The 26217-nt window shown below is 32.9% G+C and overlaps 1 protein-coding gene across 1 annotated transcript in view; it reads left to right on the top strand.

The window, feature by feature from the left end:
- LOC145240376 (IgGFc-binding protein-like) overlaps positions 1-26217 on the top strand; it is a 101927-nt gene that overhangs the window by 54630 nt on the left and 21080 nt on the right. Inside the window, exons 13-18 of the mRNA XM_080103957.1 lie at positions 2151-2258; positions 4907-5148; positions 10817-11124; positions 15473-15741; positions 20888-21078; positions 25017-25200. Coding sequence (XP_079960083.1) covers positions 2151-2258; positions 4907-5148; positions 10817-11124; positions 15473-15741; positions 20888-21078; positions 25017-25200 — 1302 coding nt within the window. The remainder of the gene's footprint in view (positions 1-2150; positions 2259-4906; positions 5149-10816; positions 11125-15472; positions 15742-20887; positions 21079-25016; positions 25201-26217) is intronic.

Consider the following 26217-nt stretch of genomic DNA (forward strand, 5'->3'; position numbering starts at 1 on the left):
GACTTCCTCTGGATGAAATAAAGACGAAAAGTTGATGAACACATAATACGGTTTGTTCCTTTTTATTTTCTCTATTTTGTCGGAATACTATTTCCATTATTTTCATCATATACATATATATATATATATATATATATATATATATATATATATATATATATATATATGGAGAGAGAGAGAGAGAGAGAGAAAGAAAGTGAGAGAGTAATAGACCAGAGTTTAAAAGAAGAAAGCCTCAGTTAAATATATTTAAAGGTGCTTTGCTCAAAATATTGCAGATGTATGATAAACTAAATAGTTGCAATTACCGATAGCTATATTACTAAAAACGATGAATGATTAAATCCTGCGAAATTATTAATCAATTTTTATAGAGGGGAACATAACAAATTCAAATTAATATGTACGATTGTTTCGGAAACGATATCCCTTTAGACATTCAATATTTACAGATGAAATCATCGAGAAATAAAGTAAAATATTTTGGGATATCGTCTTCTCATCAGCATAAATAGTGGGGGGGGGTGATTAAGATTGGGAAAGACACTAAAATTTAACTAGCCTATTGAATTAAATATAGTTGGCGAATCTTTGTGAAGGAGTAGTTCTTGACTGTTTTGTTTTTTTTTACCCTTAAGGAGGCCTCTCGATATGCAAAGCTTCATTGATAAGGATATATTTTAAAATCTAAAAGAGACCGTTTATATTTGTAATCATTATTTTTCATCTAAAATAATATATATATGTGTGTGTGTGTGTGTGTGTGTGTGTGTGTGTGTGTGTGTGTGTGTGTGTGTGTGTGTGTGTGTGTGTGTGTGTGTGTGTAACATAATTCACTCCTAAAATAAGTGATCAATATGAATTTCGGAATACGGTTGCTAGGCATAAATGTTTAAATGTAGACAATATTTAGTTTAATTTTGTTTTTGTAAAAAAAAAAAACTAAAAGGGGTTAAAGTTCTTCTTAATTTCAAACGCGTCCAAGTGTTTGAAAATGTGAATTATAAAAAATATTAAACCTCAAAAAATAAATGTTCTCCAAATTCTCGTTTCCTTAAGTGTCTTAAAGAGTTTTGAGGTTGCATAATATGGGTACGACATCCCATTTGAAAATTCAAATATTTCAGATTTGTATTAAATATGGTGCAATCAAAATTCAAAATTCCCTAAATTGCAATTTCTTCTTAAGACTACTATAGTTTAAGAATGAAAATCACGTAATAGATTTTAATCATAATTGAAATAAGGATTCTAAATATAAGTTTTAATATTATTATTTCTAGATTTTAACCTTTACAGTCTTTATATCTATTATATGAAAAGAGATTTGTGTGTATGTGTTTGTGCATCTGAGTTCGTTCCATATGGACTCGAAAACGGCTGGACCGGTTTTTATGAAATTTCACACGATAGTACTTAATATGTCTGGTAGTATTATTAGATAGTTTTTGTATCAGAATAAGTATCACTAATCGAAGTAACCACTATATACAGCCTAACATCACAAATGCATGTGAGACGTTTTATTACAACACAAGCTGAAAGACGACATATAAATCAACAGTAGATTCTTTGATATGACAAGAGCGCATTCAAAATTAATGTTTGTTTACAGCACAATTGAAGCATGATACTTGACTTTTGCACTATAAACTTTACTTCAAGCCATTATATATAAAAATAATTTTATAAAATCAACAATAAGTTCTCTACAGTGCAATGTAGATTACAATGTATTGTGGATTAAGCGGTGAACTGTGATGGGTCCCCATCGATTTGATTGAAAAATGGGCGATTTCACCGATTTCGATGGCAATAAAAATATGGGAGGGTGATATATCCGTTGATCGTCATTTAATTTCGGGCCACGCCGGGTCTCCTTGCTATTGGGGCATATCAGTGATGCTAATCTGTTCTGATCATGAAAATATTATTACCTGTCATAGGACGAGTATTCTTCTCGTATGTGTGTATGGATTTAAAGTCGTATTTAAATGATGTTTCTAGAAAAAAGGGTTCACAGTGGTTTCTGACCTTCATAAGTAATGACTCATTACTATAAAAAAACAATGAAAATTGGTTTTATTTCATATCGATTCATTTACACTGATTTAATAGCAATACTAAAAGAAAGTGCATATTTTTTGCAGATTCCTGTATAGCTAAAGGCTGCCAAAATGGTGGAATGTGTACGCGCGTTGGCAAGAAATGGCAATGTCTTTGCACCCCAGATTTCAAAGGCGAATACTGTCAAACTGGTAAGAATTGCATTGAACATCTTTTAATATTATGTTTCTGAAATTTTGAGATGAGGATTGGTTATTCGTATAATTTGGATTTTTCGGACTACTGTTCTCATCTCGAGTGTCATGTTCACAACGTTTCGGTCCATGTAACCTTCGACTTTCTTCAGGTGTATTTTGTCGAACACGGGAATGTTTCCATCCAAATTCCCGTGTCTGACAGAAATATTGTCGAGTTTGACAAGAAATACCTGAAGAAGGTCGGAGGTTACATCGAGAGAAACGTCGTTAAAATGGCATTAAAGATGAGAACAGTAGTTCGAAAAATCCAAATAATACAGATCTCCTAATATTGTTTCGATTTCACTGTTACTGTTCCTGTAAACCGCTAGGGTCGTCGGGGTGCTGCATCGTGAATGAAAGGTAGACTAGCTAACTTCCCTTGACGCAATTATGGGCGAGTGGTTGGGTATACACCGAAGCTCTTTCCTGTCTAATCAAGTATGTTGTCGGCCCACTTCTGATGTCTTCTGTTCCTTGCATGTGCTCATACCGTCTATATTGGGAGATGATGATGATCTAGTGGTCAACGACGATCTGCCTGCCCTAATTTTGAATACAGTTCGTGATTAACGATATTGAACACGAAACAAACCGAGTATCAACAAAGGCTGCTTTGTTGAAGACGGAACAAGAAAGTCCAGGGTTTTGACCTCTGACGCAGTAACCAACAAGTAACCAACCAATAACAAACAAGGCTCCTAAGGCAGACGAAAATGAGAACAAAAGACTGTCCTGGTTTTTGACCTTTGATTCAAGAATCAAACGTCAACACAAACAATAATAGAATTTATGTATAGGAAATCGCGATTCAGAAGAAATGTGAACTATTTGGAATTGTAACAAACAGGGAACTATGATATTAATTTTATAAATTTAATTTTCATTGTTCCCCGGCTTTCACACTCCTTCTTATTAACCAGATCCATAGGTACCGTAACTAGACTACTTTGTTTCCTGACTAGAATAATGAACGCCAAGGTTACAGGTTTTATAATTTTTAAAATGCTGTTTTTGACTGGCAGTACAGGATCCCTTACTCTATCGTAGCGCTAACAGCGGCTGATCTATCATCAGTTGCATAATATCAGGATGATTGTAGAGGCATGCCATGTACAGAAAGAACCCTTCGTTGGGTTTTCCCGAGGTCCACCACCATCAAAGACTCGGCTAATAGTGACTGTATCTTTATCATAAAACTGACCTACCTCGTCTAACTTTGACACGCTCACACAAGATGACTTTTACGGGTCCTTCCAGAAGTTAGTAAAACGGTAAAACAAGTGCATTGCAGCCGGAGGAGATTACTTCGAAGAGGACTGGAGTTTCATGTGTGTACTGTCAATAAAAGTGCTCATACGAAAAAGTCTTGAAATTTGTTAATATCTTAAGATCTGTTAATAAAAATAATGTGAGTAAAATATACTTAATTTATGCCATAAAAATACCAAATTCAAATTTTCACGCAAACGAATAAAATATTAATTTGTTAAGGAGAGGTGCGAGCGAACTAATGTCCAGGCAAGCAGGAAGAACAATGGGTCCCAGTAAATGGTGAACTAATCTACATCTAGGCAAACGAAAATAAACAATGGAATCCCCGAACTTGTAGCGACCTGGATCAAGGACGTCAATCGGTCATGGGTCAGACTGAAAACCAGCAAAAGTGCAATAACAAGCTTGCGAGGAAATAAGGTTAAGAGGTCGAAAAGATATCAATAAAAAGAGGAGATGAACGAAACAACGGGCAAACAGTCAGAGAGACGGACAGCTGCGGGACAAATTGATACAGTTTGCGACCACCCCTACCATGAACCTCCCACCGCCATCATTGTGTTGAAGTGTGTATATTAAATATATCGTAAAATAAACTAAGTCTTTTTTTATAAACAAAGTGTCTCGGATTCATTGATAAATGAAATAACTGTCCATTTAATCGCTAGAGGATCACCAGCCAGACATATGTAACAAATTCAATAGAAGTTGTTTTCACAATTAATTATGAAACGTAAAAATAAATGGTCTACATTTCTAAAATATTTAAAGCAGAAGAATTAGCTTCAATTTCAAAAGGTTGCTATGGATTGGTTGATTCGTACCACGTAAATCAAAACTTCGACTATGATTGGTAGCGGGCAATAATTTACATTATATATGCTGTCATAAAATACTGATGCCAAGTGGCTTAAACATTTCTCCGACACTTTGATATATGGGTGTTTAATATATTTTATGAAAATTGCTTCAGACAGAGGATGAAACTATTTGACGTAAAGCGCTAAAAATATTTCTCAAAACCTTGTTAAGCATAAATGTTAGAATATGCTAAACAAAAAAAAACAGTAATTCTTTTCTCTTAGCAGGAAACATCGCTCATTCCACCGATCTTTCGACTGCTACTGATATTTTCATATGCGCTCATATGCGCTATGTTACAACATGCTTATCGCTTAGTTCATCTAATGCTACAGTGTAAACAACATCGTTTCTTTCACCGTTATATTTTATATAAGAAATGAGAGACCGTCCTCTCTGTGAAGCAACTAAACATGGCGTTATCGATTCAAATTTTGAAATATGTTCATGCTTGTTTCTTCTTACAGCTAAATACTGTTACTGTAATGTCTACGGTGATCCTCACTACAAAACATTTGATGGACAAACGATCCACTTCATGGGGATTTGCAAGTATACTCTGTCTGCCAGCACCATGAAAGCGCCAAATTACTTCGCCGTTCTAGTTAAAAATGAGCACCGTGGAAATAAACGAGTGTCGTATACACGAATGGTTGAAGTCAAATTGGAGGGAGTCACGATAAAAATACTGCAAGGAAACGGCATCATTGTGAGTAATCTAATATATAAACAAATGTCTGTTTTTCTTTTTAATTGTCTTCCTTTGAAGATTGTAACGCTGGGTATGGGGCAGCCAAACCAGCTGCCAACATTGCCCTGCTTTTTATTGAAACGAACCGAGAGCTCTTTTTAGTATCCTCGTTGTTCCCTTAAGTGCAATTGTCTGAATCCGTTTTGCATTTGGTTCACCAGAAATATTAGTTAGGTAGGACTTCAGGTTCTTCTTCATAAGCCCTGTGGCACCTATAATAACTGGTATGATTGATATCTCCCTAAGATTCCAGTTTCTTTTCATATCATACATGAGACCTTATGTTTGTTTGTATGTTCAGGTAAACGTTTAAAAAGAGTAAAAACGGATCACTATCAAGTTGGTATTGTTTTGACCGGCGTTGCTCCGGATGCATATTATCTAAAATGTAGAAAAATATCCATTCTGTGAAGGATAAGTAGTTACAGTTTCGTTAGGGTAGGGTTAGACGCTATAGTAAACGAATTGCGTTATTATTTTTTAAACACATTGAAACAAGAGAGAGAGAAATAGGTGGGGTGGATGAAAAAGAAAGGGCTTGGTATAGGGATGGAAAATGGGGAAGGGGAGAAGAGAGTAAATAAAAAGATGCCTAATGATAGACAGAGAGAGAGAGAGAGATGGAGAGATGGAGTGAGAGATAAATCTGAATATCATATTACACATTTATTAAACTTCTTGTACTTTTATTGCCCCGGGCAATGCTCGGTAGCCTTGCTAGTTTATTATATAGAAGTCAGTTGTCTGTCAGAAATTACACACAGATCTGATATGGTTTTTTAGCATTGACTCCGACAGAATATGGATACTTTTTTTTTTTTTTTTTTTTTTTTTGTAATCTTCATTCTTTTAAAGAAAATTAATCTGGGATCGACGATATTTTTTCTACGAGCATTTGGGTGAAATTTGCCCTGGCATTTAAAAGTGTATTTGTTGATGAATACAGATATGAGAAGAAGAAAAAGAGTGAGATGGGGAGCGGAAGAGAGCGAGTAACCATTTGAGGCCCTTAACGCCGCTCTGCGACTTTTAGTTTCGGAGAAGATAGAGTTTGAAAATATCGAAACAGGCAGGCAGACAGACAGACCAACAGACAGCCAGAAATATAGCCGTTTACGAGGGGCGTGCAATAAGTAATGCCCCTGGCCCACTTCCCATAGCAGTAGAGCAACGAAACTTGGCACAATTATTAGTCTTTCTCTACATAGGAACAACCCAGAGTTATGCATTTCTCCCATCATTTGATGCAGCTCTGGATACCGTTTTTTTTTTTTTAGGTTGGTCCTCCAACCACGACGTGACTTCAGAAATCAAGGCTACAGACCTCTTCAGATGATACAGCTTATACGAAAGCAAACTTTGCAAATCTGTATCGCCTGAAGAGGTCTGTAAATACTGATAACTAGCCGACCGAAACACGCTCATGACTGTGTAGAAACATATTACCACTTATGTAAAAACAAATAAAGAGTATATCTGGGTCTATATCGATATTGAGTACCCTAGTATAAACCTCCTTAAATTTATTGATTACTTAACCTCTGGAAAACAATAACCTCAGATTATATATATATATATACTAGCAATCGGTGCCCGGCGTTGCCCAGGTGTTTTGAGGTTAATGCTGAGAAAAAAAAAAAAGGTCAATTTTTTAAAACTTTGACCCCTATTATGACCTATTAACATTTATTGTTTAGGGATCAAGTAAAGTTAATAAGTTAGATCCATGTCCAAGGAATCTATATCTAAAATATCACGTGTTTACTGTTTAGACCCAAAATTGTAGGAGGAGTTTGGTAGAGTTCTCAAAGGTCAAATCGTTGAATATTGACCACTTAATCGCCAAATTTCTGTCGAAAACCTATCACATCGATTTTCCCAAATCTCAGTACCCTATATAACAAATTTCGAATCTCTAGGCTTAAAATTGACAGACTTTTAGCGTAGGGAAATGCACACAGACACACAGACACACACAGACACTTAAACATGTGTGTGGCATCCGTCAGTCGAAACGACTATGGATCAGCTGAGCAGCGCCGTATTAAGATGTTGTTATAAACATAAACATCATATATATAAGGATAATAGTACGCCATATATATAACAAAAGACCATTATTTACTCAAGTGAAAGGAAAACCCGGGGGAACTTTACCCAAAAATAAATCTATATTTTTTTTTGTGTGTAATGATAGTCTTATAAGCGAGTAATTAATAATTCAGCCATCTTGATTCTAAACCAAACAGAAAGCGATAGCGAGGCCAAATTTCGCGAATTTGGCCTTTTTTTTTAAGCAGTTTGGCCTTCAAAATTTCTGTTTGGCCTTTTTCTTCACCGATGAAATCTGGAGACGCAACGGGAATTTTCGGCAAAAAATTGTTGTTACTATGCACATCTATGTAATGAAATACAATTTGTGGCAAAATTTCAGGAAAAACTAATGGATGGTTATCTCGCAATAGTCCGGACAATTCGCTAAATTATCTCGTCAAAACCTTAAATCTCAAATTTTTGTGCATTTTTTTTGGGGGGGGGCTAATTTGGCATAATAGTGTCCATTTAATAGTATTATCTTGAAAAAATATAAAAATAAGGAAAATTACCAAAAAAAAACAAACAAGAACAACAAAAGTGTGCCGTATTTTTAAAAGTTTTATTGCGTTGTTTTTATTTGCTTTTTTTATTTCATCGGTGAAGAAAATGGCCAAACAGAAATTTTGAAGGCCAAACTGCTTTAAAAAAGGCCAAATTCGCGAAATTTGGCCTCGCTATGAAAAAAAAAAGGGAAATCCCCCTACTTGAACTTTCTGTTTAATTTCGCTTGTAGCGTTGATTTTTTTCTTTTTTCGCTATAAAAAAAATAACTACTTGATGAAATTACGTGATTTTTTCTGTAGGAAAACTTTATCCCATGACGAGTACGTACAATATATTTTTTTAAATATTTCCATTTTTTAATGTCAATGGAAAACTGCACAAGTACCCAAACCCTACAGAAAAAATCACGTAATTTCATCAAGTAGTTATTTTTTTATAGCGAAAAAAGAAAAAAATCAACGCTACAAGCGAAATTAAACAGAAAGTTCAAGTAGGGGGATTTCCCTTTTTTTTATAGCGAGGCCAAATTTCGCGAATTTGGCCTTTTTTTAAAGCAGTTTGGCCTTCAAAATTTCTGTTTAGCCATTTTCTTCACCGATGAAATAAAAAAAGCAAATAAAAACAACGCAATAAAACTTTTAAAAATACGGCACACTTTTGTTGTTCTTGTTTGTTTTTTTTGGTAATTTTCCTTATTTTTATATTTTTTCAAGATAATACTATTAAATGGACACTATTATGCCAAATTAGCCCCCCCCAAAAAAAAAAATGCACAAAAATTCGAGATTTAAGGTTTTGACGAGATAATTTAGCGAATTGTCCGGACTATTGCGAGATAACCATCCATTAGTTTTTCCTGAAATTTTTCCACAAATTGTATTTCATTACATAGATGTGCATAGTAACAACATTTTTTTGCCGAAAATTCCCGTTGCGTCTCCAGATTTCATCGGTGAAGAAAAAGGCCAAACAGAAATTTTGAAGGCCAAACTGCTTTAAAAAAAAAGGCCAAATTCGCGAAATTTGGCCTCGCTATCGCTTTCTGTTTGGTTAAGAATCAAGATGGCTGAATTATTAATTACTCGCTTATAAGACTATCATTACACACCAAAAAAAATATAGATTTATTTTTGGGTAAAGTTCCCCCGGGTTTTCCTTTCACTTGAGTAAAAAATGGTCTTTTGTTATATATATGGCGTACTATTATCCTTATATATATTATGTTTATGTTTATAACAACATCTTAATACGGCGCTGCTCAGCTGATCCATAGTCGTTTCGACTGACGGATGCCACACACACTTTTGTTGTTCTTGTTTGTTTGTTTTTTTGGTAATTTTCCTTATTTTTATATTTTTTCAAGATAATACTATTAAATGGACACTATTATGCCAAATTAGCCCCCCCCAAAAAAAAAAAAAATGCACAAAAAAACGAGTGAACGCGCGTATTTTTTTTTTTTTTAGTTTAGTTTCATAATGGCGGCCGTGATGTCGGAGGTTCGATTGTTAGATTGTAAGTTAGTTTCGTATTTTTTTAAGTTGTAAATCGCAAGTTAGAAAAAAATTAAACCCTTCCAAGATGGACAATAAATAAGACCAAAATATTTTATGGTAAAGTTAAGAGCGTAAGAACTATACTTTTTTAGGAGATGTGATTATTGGATTAACCAATCAGAAATCGTCTGTGGCACACACATCTCTGTTTTTATAGATATATAGAAGATATATACTTAATTTACTCACATAGAATTAATATACGAAAGTATAGATTTATGCGTAAACCTTAAGTATTTACTTCAAACGTGCTCAATACGTAGGTAGAGCTAGTTAGTAAGTTATAAAATGTATATGGCGATTAAGCTACACTGAATATTCCGCGTTTCATCCACTCTAGGATTCTTCAGGCTTATGCGCATAAGCCTGAAGAATCTTAGAGTGGATGAAACGCGGAATATTCAGTGTAGCTTAATCGCCATATACATTTTATAACTTACTGTATATATATATATATATATATATATAGAGAGAGAGAGAGAGAGAAAGAGAGAAGAACTCATTTATTTTAGTTATATATTTTACGCATATATTTTCACAGTTATTTTATTATATATTTTCTATTCCTTTATCCATTATCTCATTTGAACCCTATCGATCTAGCTATACATAATATTATCGAAGCTAAAATCTACTGATTTAGTGGAGATCAGTATAAGTTCAACAAATATATCCGCTGGGAAAGAGGGTGGAGTAAAATTACAATTATAAAGTTAGTCTATGCAAATACCAATGGTTTCTTGTAACGGAACATTAGTAAATAAACTTGAAACGTTGAACGAACACAAAGTTTTTCTCAATGCTGAAATGCAACTTGTGTAAATATTCAAGAAAACTAAATAGAATCAGTGATGCAATATTTTATTTATTTTTATAGCTAAGGCTATGACAATAGCATATTCTTCTCATTGTTTTGACTCTCTAGTATATACCCGACATAGTCAGACACAGTTAATTAACCGAGAACTACACCCCTCTATATAAAAGCATATAACGTATCAACAAATACGCACTCGAGAGTCAAAACAATGAAAAGAATATGCTGTTGTCCTAGCCCTATAAATAACCATGGTTCAACAATACCAAATTAAAACTAAATGTATCAGCTTAAATACTATTTAGGTCTAACTTTAAAATATCACCAAAATGTTTTATATATTATTTGATTAAACAATGTTTTTTTAAGAAGTGATTACTAAGGCTATCACAACAGAATATTCTTTTCATTGTTTTTACTCTCTAGTGTATATCCGACACAGTCAGACACAGTTAATCAACCGATAACCACATCCCTCTATATAAAAGCATATAACATATCAACAAATACACCATCGAGGGTCAAAACAACGAAAAGAATCTGCTGTTGTCCTAACCCTAGTTATCACGTTCAAATGTATATATTTGAATTCAGCCTGTGCATAGCTACATCGATGTACTGAAATTCAAATGTGACCATGTATTCGTTGTAGGTAAATGGAGAGAGAAGATCTTCTCCGATTCGCAACGTCATGGGGTTCTCGATTCGATACAGTTGCGGCTGGACTATGCTGTCAACTCGATGGGGTCTAATCGTTGCGTTCGACGGAAGACACAGAGTGAGGGTGGTAGTTCCCGGGCGATTTTCAAATAAACTAACTGGAATCTGCGGCAATTGTAATGGAAAGCCGGACGATCTATGCACCAAAGAAGGCGTAGATGTGTCGAAATATCGAAACAGATATTTATTGATTGGTAAAAGCTATCAAGTAAAAGACGATACGCCGAACCCTTCATTAAAGTAAGTAACAATTTATTACTTTTGAAATAAACTTTTACTTTTTCATGAAAATAAGTAATGATGTATTACTTCAGAAATAAACTTTATTTTTTTTATTAAAGTATAAAAAAATTATTACTTCAGAAATAAACTTTATTTTCATATTAAAGTATAAAACAATTATTACTTCAGAAATAAACTTTTTTTAATTAAAGTATAAAAAAAATTATTACTTAAGAAATAAACTTTATTTTTTATTAAAGTATAAAAAAATTATTACTTAAGAAATAAACTTTCTTATTTATTAAAGTATAAAAAAATTATTACTTAAGAAATAAACTTTTTTTTAATTAAAGTATAAAAAAGTTATTACTTAAGAAATAAATTTATTTTTTAATTAAAGTATAAAACAATTATTACTTCAGAAATAAACATTTTAATTAAAGTATAAAACGATTATTACTTACAAAACTAAACTTTATTTTGTTAATTAAAGTATAAAACAATTACTACTTCAGAAATAAACTTTATTTTTATCATTAAAGTATAAAACAATTATTACTTTTGAAATGAACTTTATTTTTTTCATTAAAGTATAAAAGAATTATTACTTCCGAAATAAAATTTCTTTTTAATTAATATATTAAACAATTATTACTTCAGAAATAAACTTTAGTTTTATTAAAGTATAAAAAAATTATTACTTAAGTAAGAAAAACATTATTTTTTCATTAAAGTATAAAACAATTATTACTTCAGAAATAAACTTTATTTTTTTTCATTAAAGTATAAAACAATTATTACTTCAGAAATAAACTTTATTTTTTATCATTAAAGTATAAAACAATTATTACTTTTGAAATGAACTTTATTTTTTTAATTAAAGTATAAAAGAATTATTACTTGCGAAATAAAATTTATTTTTAATTAATATATTAAACAATTATTACTTCAGAAATAAACTTTATCTTTTATTAAAGTATAAAGAACTTATTACTTAAGTAAAAAACATTATTTTTTTATTGAAGTATAAAACAATTATCACATCAGAAATAAACTTTATTTTTTTAATTAAAGTATAAAACAAATATTACTTCAGAAATAAACTTTTTTAAATAAAGTATAAAACGATTATTACTTCAAAAATAAACTTTTTTTCATTAAAGTATAAATCAATTATTTCTTCAGAAATAAATTTTATTTTTAATTAAAGAATAAAATAATTATTACTTCAGAAATAAACTTTCTTTTTTTAATTAAGGCATTAAACATTATTACGTCTGAAATAAACTTTTCTATTAATTAAGGTATAAAAGAATTATTACTTCTTAAATAAACTTTATTTTTTTAATTGAAGTATAACACAATTATTTCTTCAGAAATGAACTTTATTTTTTTCATTAAAGCATAAAAGAATTGTTACTTCTAAAATAAACTTTATTTTTTAATTAAGGTATTAAACAATTATTACTTCAGAAATACACTTTATCTTTTTTTTTTCATTAAATAAAAAAACTATTACTTCAAAAATAAACTTTATTTCTTTCATTAAAGTATAAACCAATTATTACTCCTGAAATAAACTTTTTAATTAAAGTATAAAACGACTATTACTTCTGAATTAAACTTTTTTTTGATTAAAGTATAAAAACAATATTACTTCTGAAATACACTTTATTAATTAAAGTATAAAACAATTATTACTTCGGAAATAAACATTATTTTTTAATAAAAGTATAAACCAATTATTACTTCTGACATATACTCGTTTTAAACTCAAAATATATTACAAGTATTTCTTCTGAAATAATCGATTTTTAATTAATGCATAAAACAATTATTACTTCTGAAATAATTTTTTTCATAATGCATTAAACAATTATTACTTCTAAAATAAACTTTATTTTTTTGATAAAAGTATAAAACAATTATTACTTCAGATATGAACATTATTTTTTAATTGAAGTATGAAACAATTATTACTTCTTAAATAAACTTTATTTTTTAATTAAAGTAAAAACAATTATTACTTCAGAAATACATTTATTTTTTTTATTAAAGTATTAAAAAATTATAACTTCAGAAATACATTTGTTTTCTTAATTAAAGTATAGAACAATTATTACTTCTAAAATGAACTTTTTTTTCATTATAAAGTATAAAACAATTATTACTTCAGAAATAAACTTTATTTTTATCATTAAAGTATAGAACAATTATTACTTCAGAAATAAACTTTATTTTTTTCATTAAAGTATAAAACAATTATTACTTTTGAAAGAAACTTTATTTTTTAATCAAAGTATAAAATAATTATTACTTCTGAAATAAACTTTATTTGTTTCATTTAAGTATAAAACAATTAATACTTCAAAAATAAACTTTTTTCTATTAAAGTATAAAACAATTATTTTTCAGAAATAAACTTTTTTTTCATTTAATTAAGTTATGAGTTGTTGCCTTACATATAGACTTTGATTTTTTCATTAAAGTACTGACTTATTACTTTAGAAATAAACTTTAATTTTTCCATTAAAGTAGGTAATGACTGCCAAGAGGACAAAGTTGTATGGGTTGACCTTTGCAGGATCTACCAAACTCTTTCGCCAATTTTAGGTCCAAACACTTGAAAATGTAGGTTACCTGGACATGAGCTAAAATGTTACTATATATATATACTAGCGGGGGTACCCGGCGTTACCCGAGTGTTTGTTTCCGGGACGGGGGGGGAGTTTTAAAAAATGTTATGGTAGGTAAGTAGGAAGGATCAAACCCGGAGTCATGCGTAAAAGTAGGAAAATAAAGTGTGAAAAAAAACAAAAAAAAACATCTGCAACGTTAACAGTTCGGCCACCAAGAAAAGTCCATTCCAGTTGTTTAGGAAAAAAAAAACGACTACGGTAAGTCGGCGCGAACGTGAAAATATAATGTGAATTGTCCAGCACGCTAACCACTACGCCACAGAGCACTGCAGCTTAGTTTCGTGATTTTAAATAACTTCACATGAAAGAACTACGAAGCCAAACCGGTGTTCTCTTCTCAACTGTGCCTTGTGAACGATCCCCAAACGGTGTTAAGTGGTGGCAGGGGGAGGAGGAATTTATTAGAGAGAAAATATTTTACCACTTCCATTGATCTTAACCGATTTTGGCCGTGACTTCTCAGCAGAAAAAGTATAGAAATCTAAGATTATCGAGGAATTTGAGAAATAATAAGCGTAAAACACACCTCAGATATTGTTCTGCCGTTTGTGCATATTATATTTGCATGAAATATCTTGATTTTTAATCCTATTGTCAAAATCAGACGAGAAAAAATGAGTTCATTTTATTTATATAGAAGAATAGATAGAAGATAGAATAGAAGAAGATAGAATAGAAGAAGATAGATAGAGAAGAGAAGAGAAGAAATAGAAGATAGATAGAGAAGAGAAGAAGAGATATATAGACACATGCGCATTAAGTAATGAACAGTACATAGGGCCCAAGCAAAGCCGGGCTGAACTGCTAGTATATATATATATATATATAAAGTACGATTGGTGAATGTTTTTCTTTCGATTACTTTGGCTTTTGAGGGGGGAGGGCATGCGCAAGTTGAAAAACAAAAGATTCATACAGAAATCTTTCTAGACTGAGGCAGTATTGAAGAAATTCGCTTAAACTGGTATAAAGTACAAAAAATACTCAATATCCTGAGAATAGCTTCTTTATATCTGGTGAAAGGTTATCAAATTCTTCTTTTTTTTTGGGGGGGGGCGATTACATTTTCGGGTTTTTTTAATCTATTTTTAAGTAGAATTACAGTATCTGTTATTTTTGAAATTGTTGTTAGGTTTTCGATGTTGCCCACGATAGAGTTGTCATATAGTAATGAAAAGGTGCTCAATATCCTTAGTATAGCCGGTGTGTCCATGCGGGACTTCATGTGGACCCAGGCAACGCTGGGTATGCCTGCTAGTTGTAAATAAATATTTCATTCTAAAATACCTGTTTTACCTGACATTCCATTTAGACGAGACCTAATAATAATGAGCAACTAGTAGACCTTCCAGCGTTGCCCCAGATTTAACAATATTGTAGAACCCCGGGATACGGCATTAAAAATTAGCAACAAAATACAGCACAGTATATAATACACATGTATATAATCAAATAACATTATAAATAACATCGTAAGGCGGGGAAAATACCGTAACGATGAGCCGGAAAAACATTCATAACCTGAAAAAAGATAAGATATCCTACGGTCACCGTATCCCCGGGGTTCTACTGTACAACACTGCGAATTATTTTTTTTTTATTATTTATTTATTTTTTTTTTTTTGCGGATCAACATTATTTTAAAATATATTTTTCCCCAACAACAGATGTGATGTACCTGATGTGAAGGTTGACTGCAAACCTCACCACACGATGCGATGCGATGTGATCCAGCATACAATTTTCCATGAATGCATCAGAACACTTGGAATACGAAGGGTAGAAGATTATGTGAAATCGTGCCGTATTGATGCTTGTGTTTATCGGGAAAATATCAAACTATTCGAAACAGTTCTGTGTTCTGCCATCGAAGGATTTGCTGCGGAATGTTCTCGGGCTGGATTCAGTATCGACTGGAGGGATGTTGCCAAATGCAGTAAGAAATCCTTTTGCGTTCAATTAGTTTCGCTGTATTTTTCAATATTGAGTGTATTCTTTTATTTTTACTGTTTTTTGGTCCGCCAACAAAAGGAGCATAGACCTGTAAATTCACCCTTGTCCGTTCGTCCGTTTGTCTGTCCGCACTTTTCTCAATAACTATGCCTTGGAATTTTTTGATATTCTGCACAAACATTAAACATGATATGAGTAAAAAAAGTAACAGAGCGTATTTTCCAGGAAAACTCTGGTTGGCTCCCTAGAGGTGCCTTTCAGATTGAAATGGCTAACATTGACACTTTTTGTGCTTATTAAAAAAAAATTGATGCCTTGGATTTTTATAAAACTTTCTGAAAAGTTGTAACTAACTGATTCCTATATAATTTTGTTTGTCTATACTTCACCGTAACTTTTGAATGTGCCCCAGGGGATCTTTCAGGGTTAATAAAAACACTCCATTTTGAAGATTATTTTACAATATTTGTCCAAAATTTTCTGTGTACGTCTATTTAGCAGTTTTGTATGGTGTTGAATTCAAATTAAAATATGCTAATGCTTTGGGGACTTTGGGGGCTAATTGGAGGTGGGGGGTGGCAATGATGGACTTAGTCATTTCTTTTTTTTTCTTTTTTTTTTCTTTTTTTTTTCGTACGGTGCATAACTAAAATTTGCATATGGTAAGGTCTAAAACTGCACCGTTTGTTTATTTTCATCAGGATTTGGGGACTTTTGAGGCTAAATGGGGGGGGGCGGGGGGCAAATGCTGTACTTAGTCAATTTTTTATGCATTGTTCACTGTGCACTCATGGGGAACCATGCATGCTTAACTTGTTTTGTTTTTGTTTTTTTTTTTTACTTTTTTACACCCCAAACAAAGCTTTATGGACGCAAGAGTCTATTATTTGGAATTATATCTAACAAAGAACTGAGAATGTTGAGTAACACAATATTGTTTCACATTACATTTAAAATTCAGCAGGTTAGTAAAGTCAGCCTTTTTAGCTACTAAATGTTTCTAATTTTAGCCCCACAGGGTTCAAAAAAAGTCTCAAACCTAATAGGTCTCGGACTATCAGTCAAGCTCCAACCATGGTCCCATCGCCGCGATGTTGCATCCCTCTCCCCGTTTTACAAGTAATTTCATGGAATGTGCTCTGATGAACTCTACAATGAACATAACCAAAATTATCGACAAATAAGTGACCTTCACCTTTTTGTGACCTTCGATAAAATTTGATACCGATGATTTTTAAAAGTTCAGACTCGAAAGAGAATAGATAACTCCTGAAAAAGTAACTGCGAGGTAAGGGTTGCGCAATCTGTAACCAAACCTCTCCTGAATTGGTACTGCTTGAGTGTAGTAGCAAAGAGAAGTGCTAGGCAACTGGACACAGTGGCGTGATACGCGGAACGCACATACAGCATCTGGGATTCCCAAATGGTCACTCATTTAGTACTGAACAAGGTTACCGTTGCTTAATTTTGGTGATCTAACAAGAACCAGTGTGTCAACGTGATTATGCTCTATATCGATAAAGACTAAAACAAAAATAAAGCATAAAAGGTGTGTTTGTAAGCTTGTTAATGCAGGGATTATTCAGTCGTTGTAAATAGATGAATAAATATAAATATTCATTTATTATACCTGACTGTATATGGTAATAGTAATTGTCTATATTTTTGAGATGAGGTGTTTTCATTGATTGAGATTGTAGGACTGACTTCCACATCTTGGGTGGTATTGTCACAACGTTTCGGCCGTTTTTCCCTTCATCAGGTGTTTTGTATCGAACTTAGGAGTCTCGAACCCAACCCTTTATTATCATTACAGGGGGTACCGTGTTCGAACTCCAGCTAGGCTCTGGGACATAGTTGCTGATTCTCTGTTTTGAATGTTACTTTTTACTGCCTTCGTTCAGGATTGAACTTAGCACCTTTGGGTAACTTTAAACTTTGATACAACGTCTAGGACCACTCGGCCATATGTCACTAGGACAATTCTTTGTTGGTTTTTTTTAATGTTAAACCTATGTTGTTATTCAAGGTTTTCTCTCTCTGATAGACGTGACGATAACAATCAAGATGAGGAAGTCAGTCCGACAATCTCAATCAATGTATATGGTAAATTGCTCACATATTTTCGGATGCAACATCCATTTTCAAGAAGCAGAAGATATAAGTCCACTCTTTATGCTGTCACTACTGGTTTAATTTAAAATTGGTCGTTGAATTTAATTTTGTATTTGAAGGTTATTTTAAGTTTTAAATTACGTGAGGTGTATTTTTTAGCCATGTATTTATTGCAGACTATTATACTCGTCTTTATAGTTGTTGTTCCACGACGTTTCGGCCAACTATTCCTCTGGCCTTCTTCAGGTGGTTAACCGCCGTGGGATAGAAACGCCAAATCTCCTAACTGCATCCTCAACAATTACTGCCTTCCATAGTTGTTGTCGTCTGACCACATTTTGTCCAACTAAGCCTCTGGCGCAGTGGATAGAGATGTTGAATATCTACGATTCCAGGTAAGCATTGTCTAAAGATAGCGGTTTCAATCCTACCCAAAGCCGGTCAGAGGCTTAGTTGTCCAAAACGTGGTGAGACGACAACAACTATGGAAGGCAGTAATTGCTGAGGATACAGTTAGGAGATTCGGCGTTTCTATCCCGTCGCGGTTAACCACCTGAATAAGGTCAGAGGAATAAATGGCCGAAACGTCGTGAAACAACAACTAAAAGATGAGAATAATAGTCCGCAATGAATAAATGGATAAAATAATTTCTATTAACAAATAACTCGTTTCAATAATAATTCCAATCAATTAAATACGTTAGTTGTTCAGGAGAGATAATTCTGCTATCTTCTTTTTAACAAATTTTCTAATCTAAGGGAAGTAATTTGTCCAAGTTTTCTAATCTAAGGGAAATAATTCTGTATCCTCGTCCAAGGGAGGTAATTCATCTGCTTGTATCTTACAATGCAATTTTGTTTTAAGTCTTGGGAACCGGTTGTTCACATTTTTTTTGTTTTTGTTTTTTTAATGATTCCTACATTGACAAGCCTTCAAACACGCCTCTTATCCGATGAACAATGTTTTAAGCGAACTATGACATACTTCATAAAACTAAAACTTTAGCGGTATTTACTTACTGTTGCATCACAAAACATTAATTGCGCCATGATTAACAAATATGGAGTAATAACGGCCATGCTAACGTTGGAATAAGATTACTATTAATATACTAGCGGGGCCTGCGGAAATTCCACAGCTGCAATCAGCATTTTTCATATATAATATATTGCTGTTGGGCATTCTGTGGAAGTTCAGCATGAAAGGAAACCTCGCGATATTATTGTAGCCCTTTTTTAAACTATAAATGTATTTATCTAATAATCTGGTTGGTGTAGTGTTAGGTGTATCAGAATTTTTGTAGGAATTTTTGACACCCCTAACACGAAGCTGCGAATAAAATATAAAAAAAATCGTAATTTCTCTTTTAAAAGTAGGTTGTTTATTTTCTTTATGGATTATACTTCCAAAATAAACTTGAAAAATAAAGTAATAGAAATATTTTTTTAATTTTTTTTTAAAACTGTAATGAGTTTTACGAACTCAATATTTTTCAATTTTTAAACTTTAAAAATCTATCAAAATTTTTCTATTGATTCTATTTTTACGATATTTTCAGGGTCAATGTGAAATTTTATGTTCTTTCCAATATAGCGAATATAATATTTTAGACAAACGTTTCTTTTTAAATTCACGCCCCCCTTTTCAAGTGTCTATTAAAAAGTAAATTAATTTACTCACCAAAGTTATATATCACAAATTGAAGAGAAAAGGTCAATAAATAATATATTCAAATTTAAAACAAAAAAAAGTAGTGTTTTTTTTCTTTTAGAAATTTACCTGTAAAGTTCGAAGTTTAAAACCTTTTTTTTTTAAACCACTTTTTCTTTTTTTTTTTTTCTTTTTTTTTTAATGAAACCTTGGTCCTTGCTCCTTTAATTGAAAAAAGAAATTAGGGCTTGAATTACATTTTTCGAGGAGTTATAAGCTTGGAAAGACAGGGGGTCGAATAATTCACGCCTCCCATTTTGAAATATCTATTAAAAAGTAAATAATTAATTTACTCACCAAAGTGTTATATATCACAAATTGAAGAGAAAAGATCAATAAATATATTCAAATTTAAAACAAAAAGTAGTGTTTTTTAGAAATTTACCTGTAAAAAAAACACGTTGTTTTTTTGTTTTTTGTTTTTTTTTGTTTTTGTTTTGTGAAACCTTGGTCCTTGCTCCTTTTAATTGAAAAAAAAATTAGGGCTTGAATTACATTTTTCGAGGAGTTATAAGCTTGGAAAGAAGGGGTGGAATTATTCACTATTTTTCACGAAATTTCTGATACACCTAGTGTAGTGTCAGAATATCTCTGGTTATTACGGTATATCTCCAATATCCTTATAGGAGTCTGTGACATATTTCCATCGTATAGACACTCGGCGCGAACAGAAACCCCACGATATTATTATTCCATATTTAGGAAGAACAGATACTATCCTTGAATAATAACCAGAAGACCCAAAAGTATATTTTAGTTTGACGTTCGGCCCAAAAGCAACATCATTATTTTTATTAATTTTTTTTTTTTTTTTTTTTTTTTTTTACATTGCGTCTTCGGTGATCGGGAGATGCTATTTATTTAAAAGGAGAATAGAAGGTGATAAACTAAGACTATGACAACAGCATATTCTTTTCCTTGTTTTGATTCTCAGTTATATATCCATTTATATCTTATATGTTTTTATGTAGAGTGGTGTGGTTCTCGATTGATTTATTGTGTCTGTGTCGGATATATACTCGAGAGTCAAAACAATGAAAAGAATATGCTGTTGTCATAGCCCTAGTGATAACATATTACGAACATTAAATTAGCGTCTCTATATACTAATTTAATAAATAGGATCTCCCGATTGAATAATTTATAATCTAGAAACCATGAAACACGTACGTACGTACGTATGTACATTTAAGTTTCTACGGTATTAATATATAGATATTATTTTAGAAAACTTTGGAAACGTTTAATATTATTGTAAACCCTTGTTTATCGAGAAATTAATACAGTTCTTGTCTCTTTACAGCAAAGGTCTGCCCTAAAAGACAGATGTATCGTTTTAAAGTTCCAATTTGCCAGCCGTCTTGCGCTGACCGAAATCCGACATGCGAGGGATTCTCAGAAGGTTGTGTATGCAAAGCTGGTTATTTACTGAGCGGTAAAGAATGTGTTAGGAAATCCGAATGTGGATGCATGCATAACGGATACTACATGAAAGTGAGTCACAATTCATTTGTTTTGGGTATTTAATCATGATTTTTATTATTTATGTACGCATCAGTATCTATATTATCTATAAAATAAATTCCACCTGTTTGTTTAAATGTATGTACGTACGTATGTATGTATGTATGTATGTATGTATGTATGTATGCATGTATGTATGTATGTATTATGTATGTATGTATGTATGTATGTATGTATGTATGAACTCTTTTTCTGGGTCAACGGCCAACTAGCAGCGTGTATATTTGTGTGTGTGTATATGTGTATTGGGGTGGAGAGGGCTCCCGTAAGCCGTGGTGAAGGCAACCTTTCCAGGAGAAGCAAATCTCTGATTTAAAAAACCATAAAGCGGGAGACCAGTACCCGCATTAAGCTGGTCTGCAGTTTAATTTGTTGCTGGCTATCTTGCTCTTGCTTGTTGCTGGATCTCAACATTTTGAACCGAGAGAGAGACTTAGCTGTCGTACAAAGCTAATACTCTGTAACATCATATTTGTATAGATGCTCCCTCAGGCATTTGGGCTCATGGATTTTATATGTCTGAGGGAGTGGCACTCGTCTGACAAGACGTTGCCATCATCACTATCTATGTATGTATGTATGTATGTATGTATGTATGCGTACAGATTTTCACGAGATCTTCACGAAATCGGTCTGGTTTGGAAGATCGACCCTTCGAACAACAAGTATCGAAAAATTGGCTAGAATCATTAATTAACTGGGCACTTTTCTACAGGGAGGGGTCGCTTTTTTCGCCAATATTTTCGAAAGTCATCCCCCTCTTGTCGATTGACTAGCCTAGCAACGGTTTTTGTTTTGTTTTGTTTTTCACGTTCTTTTCCTCCTTCGCAGTACGGGTTCGAGCCTGCCTTCCTACAACTTTTTTATTATTTTTATTTATTTTTATTTTTTTTTTATTTATTTATTTTATTTTATTTTATTTTCTCAACACTCACCTCCAAACACCCGGGCAACCAGGCTAGTCTATCTATAAATGTGAGAATCTGTGTGTGTGAGAGCTCTCAATCTATATACTCAACGAATTTTTATCTACAAACTGGAAATTTGGTATATAGGCTATTCAGACATGTAGAAAACTTTTTATTTAGTTTTTATCCGGAAAAATGTCTGTTAAAGAGATTAAAATTGAAAAAATTGGTACGTGGGTGTCATCGGATTTTTATTTGTTTGTGAACTATTTCACGAATGCGCATGCGTGAACCGTTCACATGATAGATTCCTTGTGTTAAGAATAAGTAGGTTTTAAAACACTTACTAAAGAACGTGTCAAGCTAGCCTAATGGTTATCGTACTTGACTCACTGTCTTTAGGTAATAGTTTCGGTCTCAGTTCGAGTTGTTTTTTTTTTGTTTTTTTTTTACTTACAGGACGTGAACTGTTTAGAAAAACATAATACTCGCATGCACATGTCTAAAGTTCTGGATGAATTAAAATATATTTATGCGTATTTCTCGACCGGCCAACGCCGGGCGACATGCTAGTAAATTGACAAACCTATATAAATCATGTCGACTAAAAAGTAATATAAATCTCATTTATAAAACTCACTATGTCTGTCTGTCTGTCTGTATGTATGTATGTATGTATGTATGTATCAATTTTTGCAATTTTTCTCCTCCGGCTCAAATGATTGCACCTTTTGTGGATCTATTTTTATGGATCTTTAGCATGTATAATAAGTGCTAAGCGTTCAAAATTCAACTAAATTACAACTTATCACGCGTCGATTGGCATGGCATGTCCTGACACATAAAAGCATTTATTTGCTTCCCCACCAAAGCAAATTAGGCACAAGGCCGTTTTTAATGTGGAGTAAAAACCAGCTCCCCTAAAAGTAGGCAAAAAGGGAGCACTCTGGTTACCAAAAACAATAATTCTCCCAGTATAGAGGGTTTCCCCTCCATTAACTGGTACAAATTATCTTAAGTGCAGCATCTGCAGAACAGATACTACACTTTGATCCCAGCCCGAAAGCCAAAATTTACAACACTTTTCGATTGCTTCGCCTCATAAAGATGTGGTTAGCGTGATGGCTATTAACAGTAGGATAGATGTTTCGACCCCAACAATTCTTTGTCTAACTTTATAGTTTTTATTACATTGCTTCATAATGTTATCATGCAATATTATCTATATCATTATAAAACTAAGATCAGCTTGCTTGGGCGTTTAAACCATCCATCTGCTTTTTGACTCTCCGGTTTAACAAAATTCGTCTGCTTATCGATTTCATGTCAATTCTGTCTTGAGTCTAATATTAAAAGCCACTGCTGCTATTCAAAGTCTACACAAGTTCAACAATATTTTTTGTTTTAAATTATTTTAACGTGTTTTCCTTACAAAGAAATGTAATTTAGCCCTGTTGAGTTTTAAAAAAATAATTTAAATATAAATATACAATATATAGCTATAATCGTATTTATAACCATATTTACTGCTTTTAGTAGTGCTCCTGTGGATTCTAACGATTTGTTGTTTTTTTTTTCAAGCCTTACTTAAAAAATATTTTCATTACAAGGAGGAGAGAGTAGGAACTTGGTTTTTGCAGTGCTTTTAGTAAGGCCTCCTTAATTTTAATTAGTGCTTACATTAGTGCTCTGGGGGCTTCCTGGGTTTTATTCTTTTTCACTCATCACTTAAAAACATGTTTTCTCAAAACAATAAAAGACAATATAATCTCAAAATCACTAGACCAGTATCATACAGGATGTTCCAAAAGTGTTAACATTGAATATCTTGAGAACTATTAAGAATATAAAAACGCATCTGGTATATACAGAAAGCTTATAATCTCAAATTTTTCTTATTAATATTCAAACATGTCCAATGTATGTTTCATTGGTCACACGACACACGTCAAGCCGAGAGTCCAAATCTTGCCAAGCACGTCCCAACATTGCATTGTCAATGGTTGAAACAACTTCTGTTATTCGGGCCTTCAGCTCATCCACGTCTCTTGGAATGGGAGGCACATAGACTAGTCCTTTCACAAATACCCACAAAAATAAATCACAAGGTGTGAGATATTTTTTTGTGAAATGCATGTTGAACAAGTGTTTATGATCCAGTTTTTGCAAATTCAAGCACACAAAACGCCTTTTCTGGTTGAGTGAACGCTATTACTGGATCAGAAAAAGAATTTTAAAAATCAAGTCTCACAAAAAAATTAATGCATTTAGCTTTAAAATGGCACCACTTTCATCTTACTACCATTCATAATTAAACAAATATAAGGACTTGAAATGGGCCTAAAACTTTTGGAACACCCTGTATAAAGAGCAATTGTTCTGGTATACGTATGTGTGTAATTTAGCCCCGTTGAGTCGTTGTATCAAAGTTTACAGTTACCCAAAGGTGCTGAGTTCAATCCTGAACGAAGGCAGTGAAAAGTAACATTCAAAACAGAGAATCAGCAACTATGTCCCAGAGCCTAGCTGGAGTCCGAACACGGTACCCCCGTAATAATAATAAAGGGTTGGGTTCGAGACTCCTAACAAACGGTTCCCCAGTTCAATACAAAACACCTGATGAAGGCCGGAGGGCAAAACAGCCGAAACGTTGTGACTATAACAACCAAGATGTGGAAATCAGTCCGACAATCTCAATCAATGAAAACACCTCATCTCAAAAGTACAGACAATTACTGAATCTAACTTTATAACTTGATTTGAGCCCAAAACAATAAATGTTATAATAGGGGTCAAATTTTAAAAAAATTGACCGCTTTATTTATTTATTTATTTTATTTTATTTTTTTTATTTTTTTTTTTTTTTGCTCAACATGCACTTCCAAACACCCGGGCAACGCCGGGCTGAAATGCTAGTAAATAAATGCCCAAATTACTCGTCTCCAAGGATTCTAATAAAAAATGATATATAATTCGTCTTGTTTTGTTATTTTCTAACAGGTTAACGAAGAGTTCATAGACGAGAAATGTAAAACGAAAACTATTTGCAAACTGGGAGGTCAGCTGATCACAGAAAGGTTAAACCCCTGCCAACCGAACGGCAGATGCACGATTGTCAACGAGAAACGTGTCTGCGTCTGCAAGAGAGGATTCCATTTGATCAGCGGAAAATGTATTCATAAAGGTATTTTTTATTTGCAACAAAAACATTCTCATTATCTATCCTGTTCCTATTTGCTTACCTCCTCACGAGGACAAGCGAGGCTTTTTAATGTGGGGAAAATCCAGCTCCCCACAAAGGGGCACTCTGGATGGGAACAAAAATAAAAATTATCTCAGTCATGAAGGATTTCTCCTCTTCTGACCCAGGACAGAAAAGGTGAGGTGTAGCATCAGAACAGATACTACACTATGTAGCATCAGAACAGATACTACACTGTGATCGCGGCATTATTTATACTGTTATGTAGGTTTATATGCTTACATATTTGTAAATGCGGCATATTCACGTTGACACGCAGGTTCTTGTCAGATCACCGAAGTTAAGCAACATTGAACCTGAATAGAACCAGATGGGTGACTATTTGGGAATTCTAGGCGCTGTATGTGCTTTCCGCTTATCTCGGCATTGTTTCCATCTACTTGCCACTGGTATTTAACGATGTCAACTCAGGAGAGGTGTGGTTGGTGATTGCGCAACTCTTGCCACAAAGATTTCACGCGCAGGCACCCTTTAAGTAAGTATCCATAGTCTGTCAAGACTGAAGGAACTTACCATATTTGCATGTGTAGCATTCACGCCTAAACTAATTAACAGATCATTATGACTTTTGGTTGGTTGTTTTTATTTTGTGGCATATCAACCTTTTTCAGGTTATTTAGTACCGAATCCAGCAATTTTGAAGAAAAAAAAAATTTTAATAGAATATATTTGCTTGTTTTTTTTTGTTTTTTTTTCAAGTCGGTTTCTTTTTAACCCATAAGTATCCATAGTCTGTCAAGACTGAAAGAACTTACCATATTTGCATGTGTATTATTCACGCCTAAACTAATTAACAGATCATTATGATTTTTGGTTGGTTGGTTGGTTGTTTTTGTTTTACGGCATATCAACCTTTTTTCAGGTTATTTAATGTCGAATCCAGTGATTTTAAAGAAAAAAAATTTTTAATGAAACATATTTGTTTTTGTTTTTTTTGTT

This window comes from Euprymna scolopes, chromosome 19, assembly GCF_053919585.1.
Source record: "Euprymna scolopes isolate OS-2025 chromosome 19, ASM5391958v1, whole genome shotgun sequence".
Taxonomy (NCBI): domain Eukaryota; kingdom Metazoa; phylum Mollusca; class Cephalopoda; order Sepiida; family Sepiolidae; genus Euprymna; species Euprymna scolopes.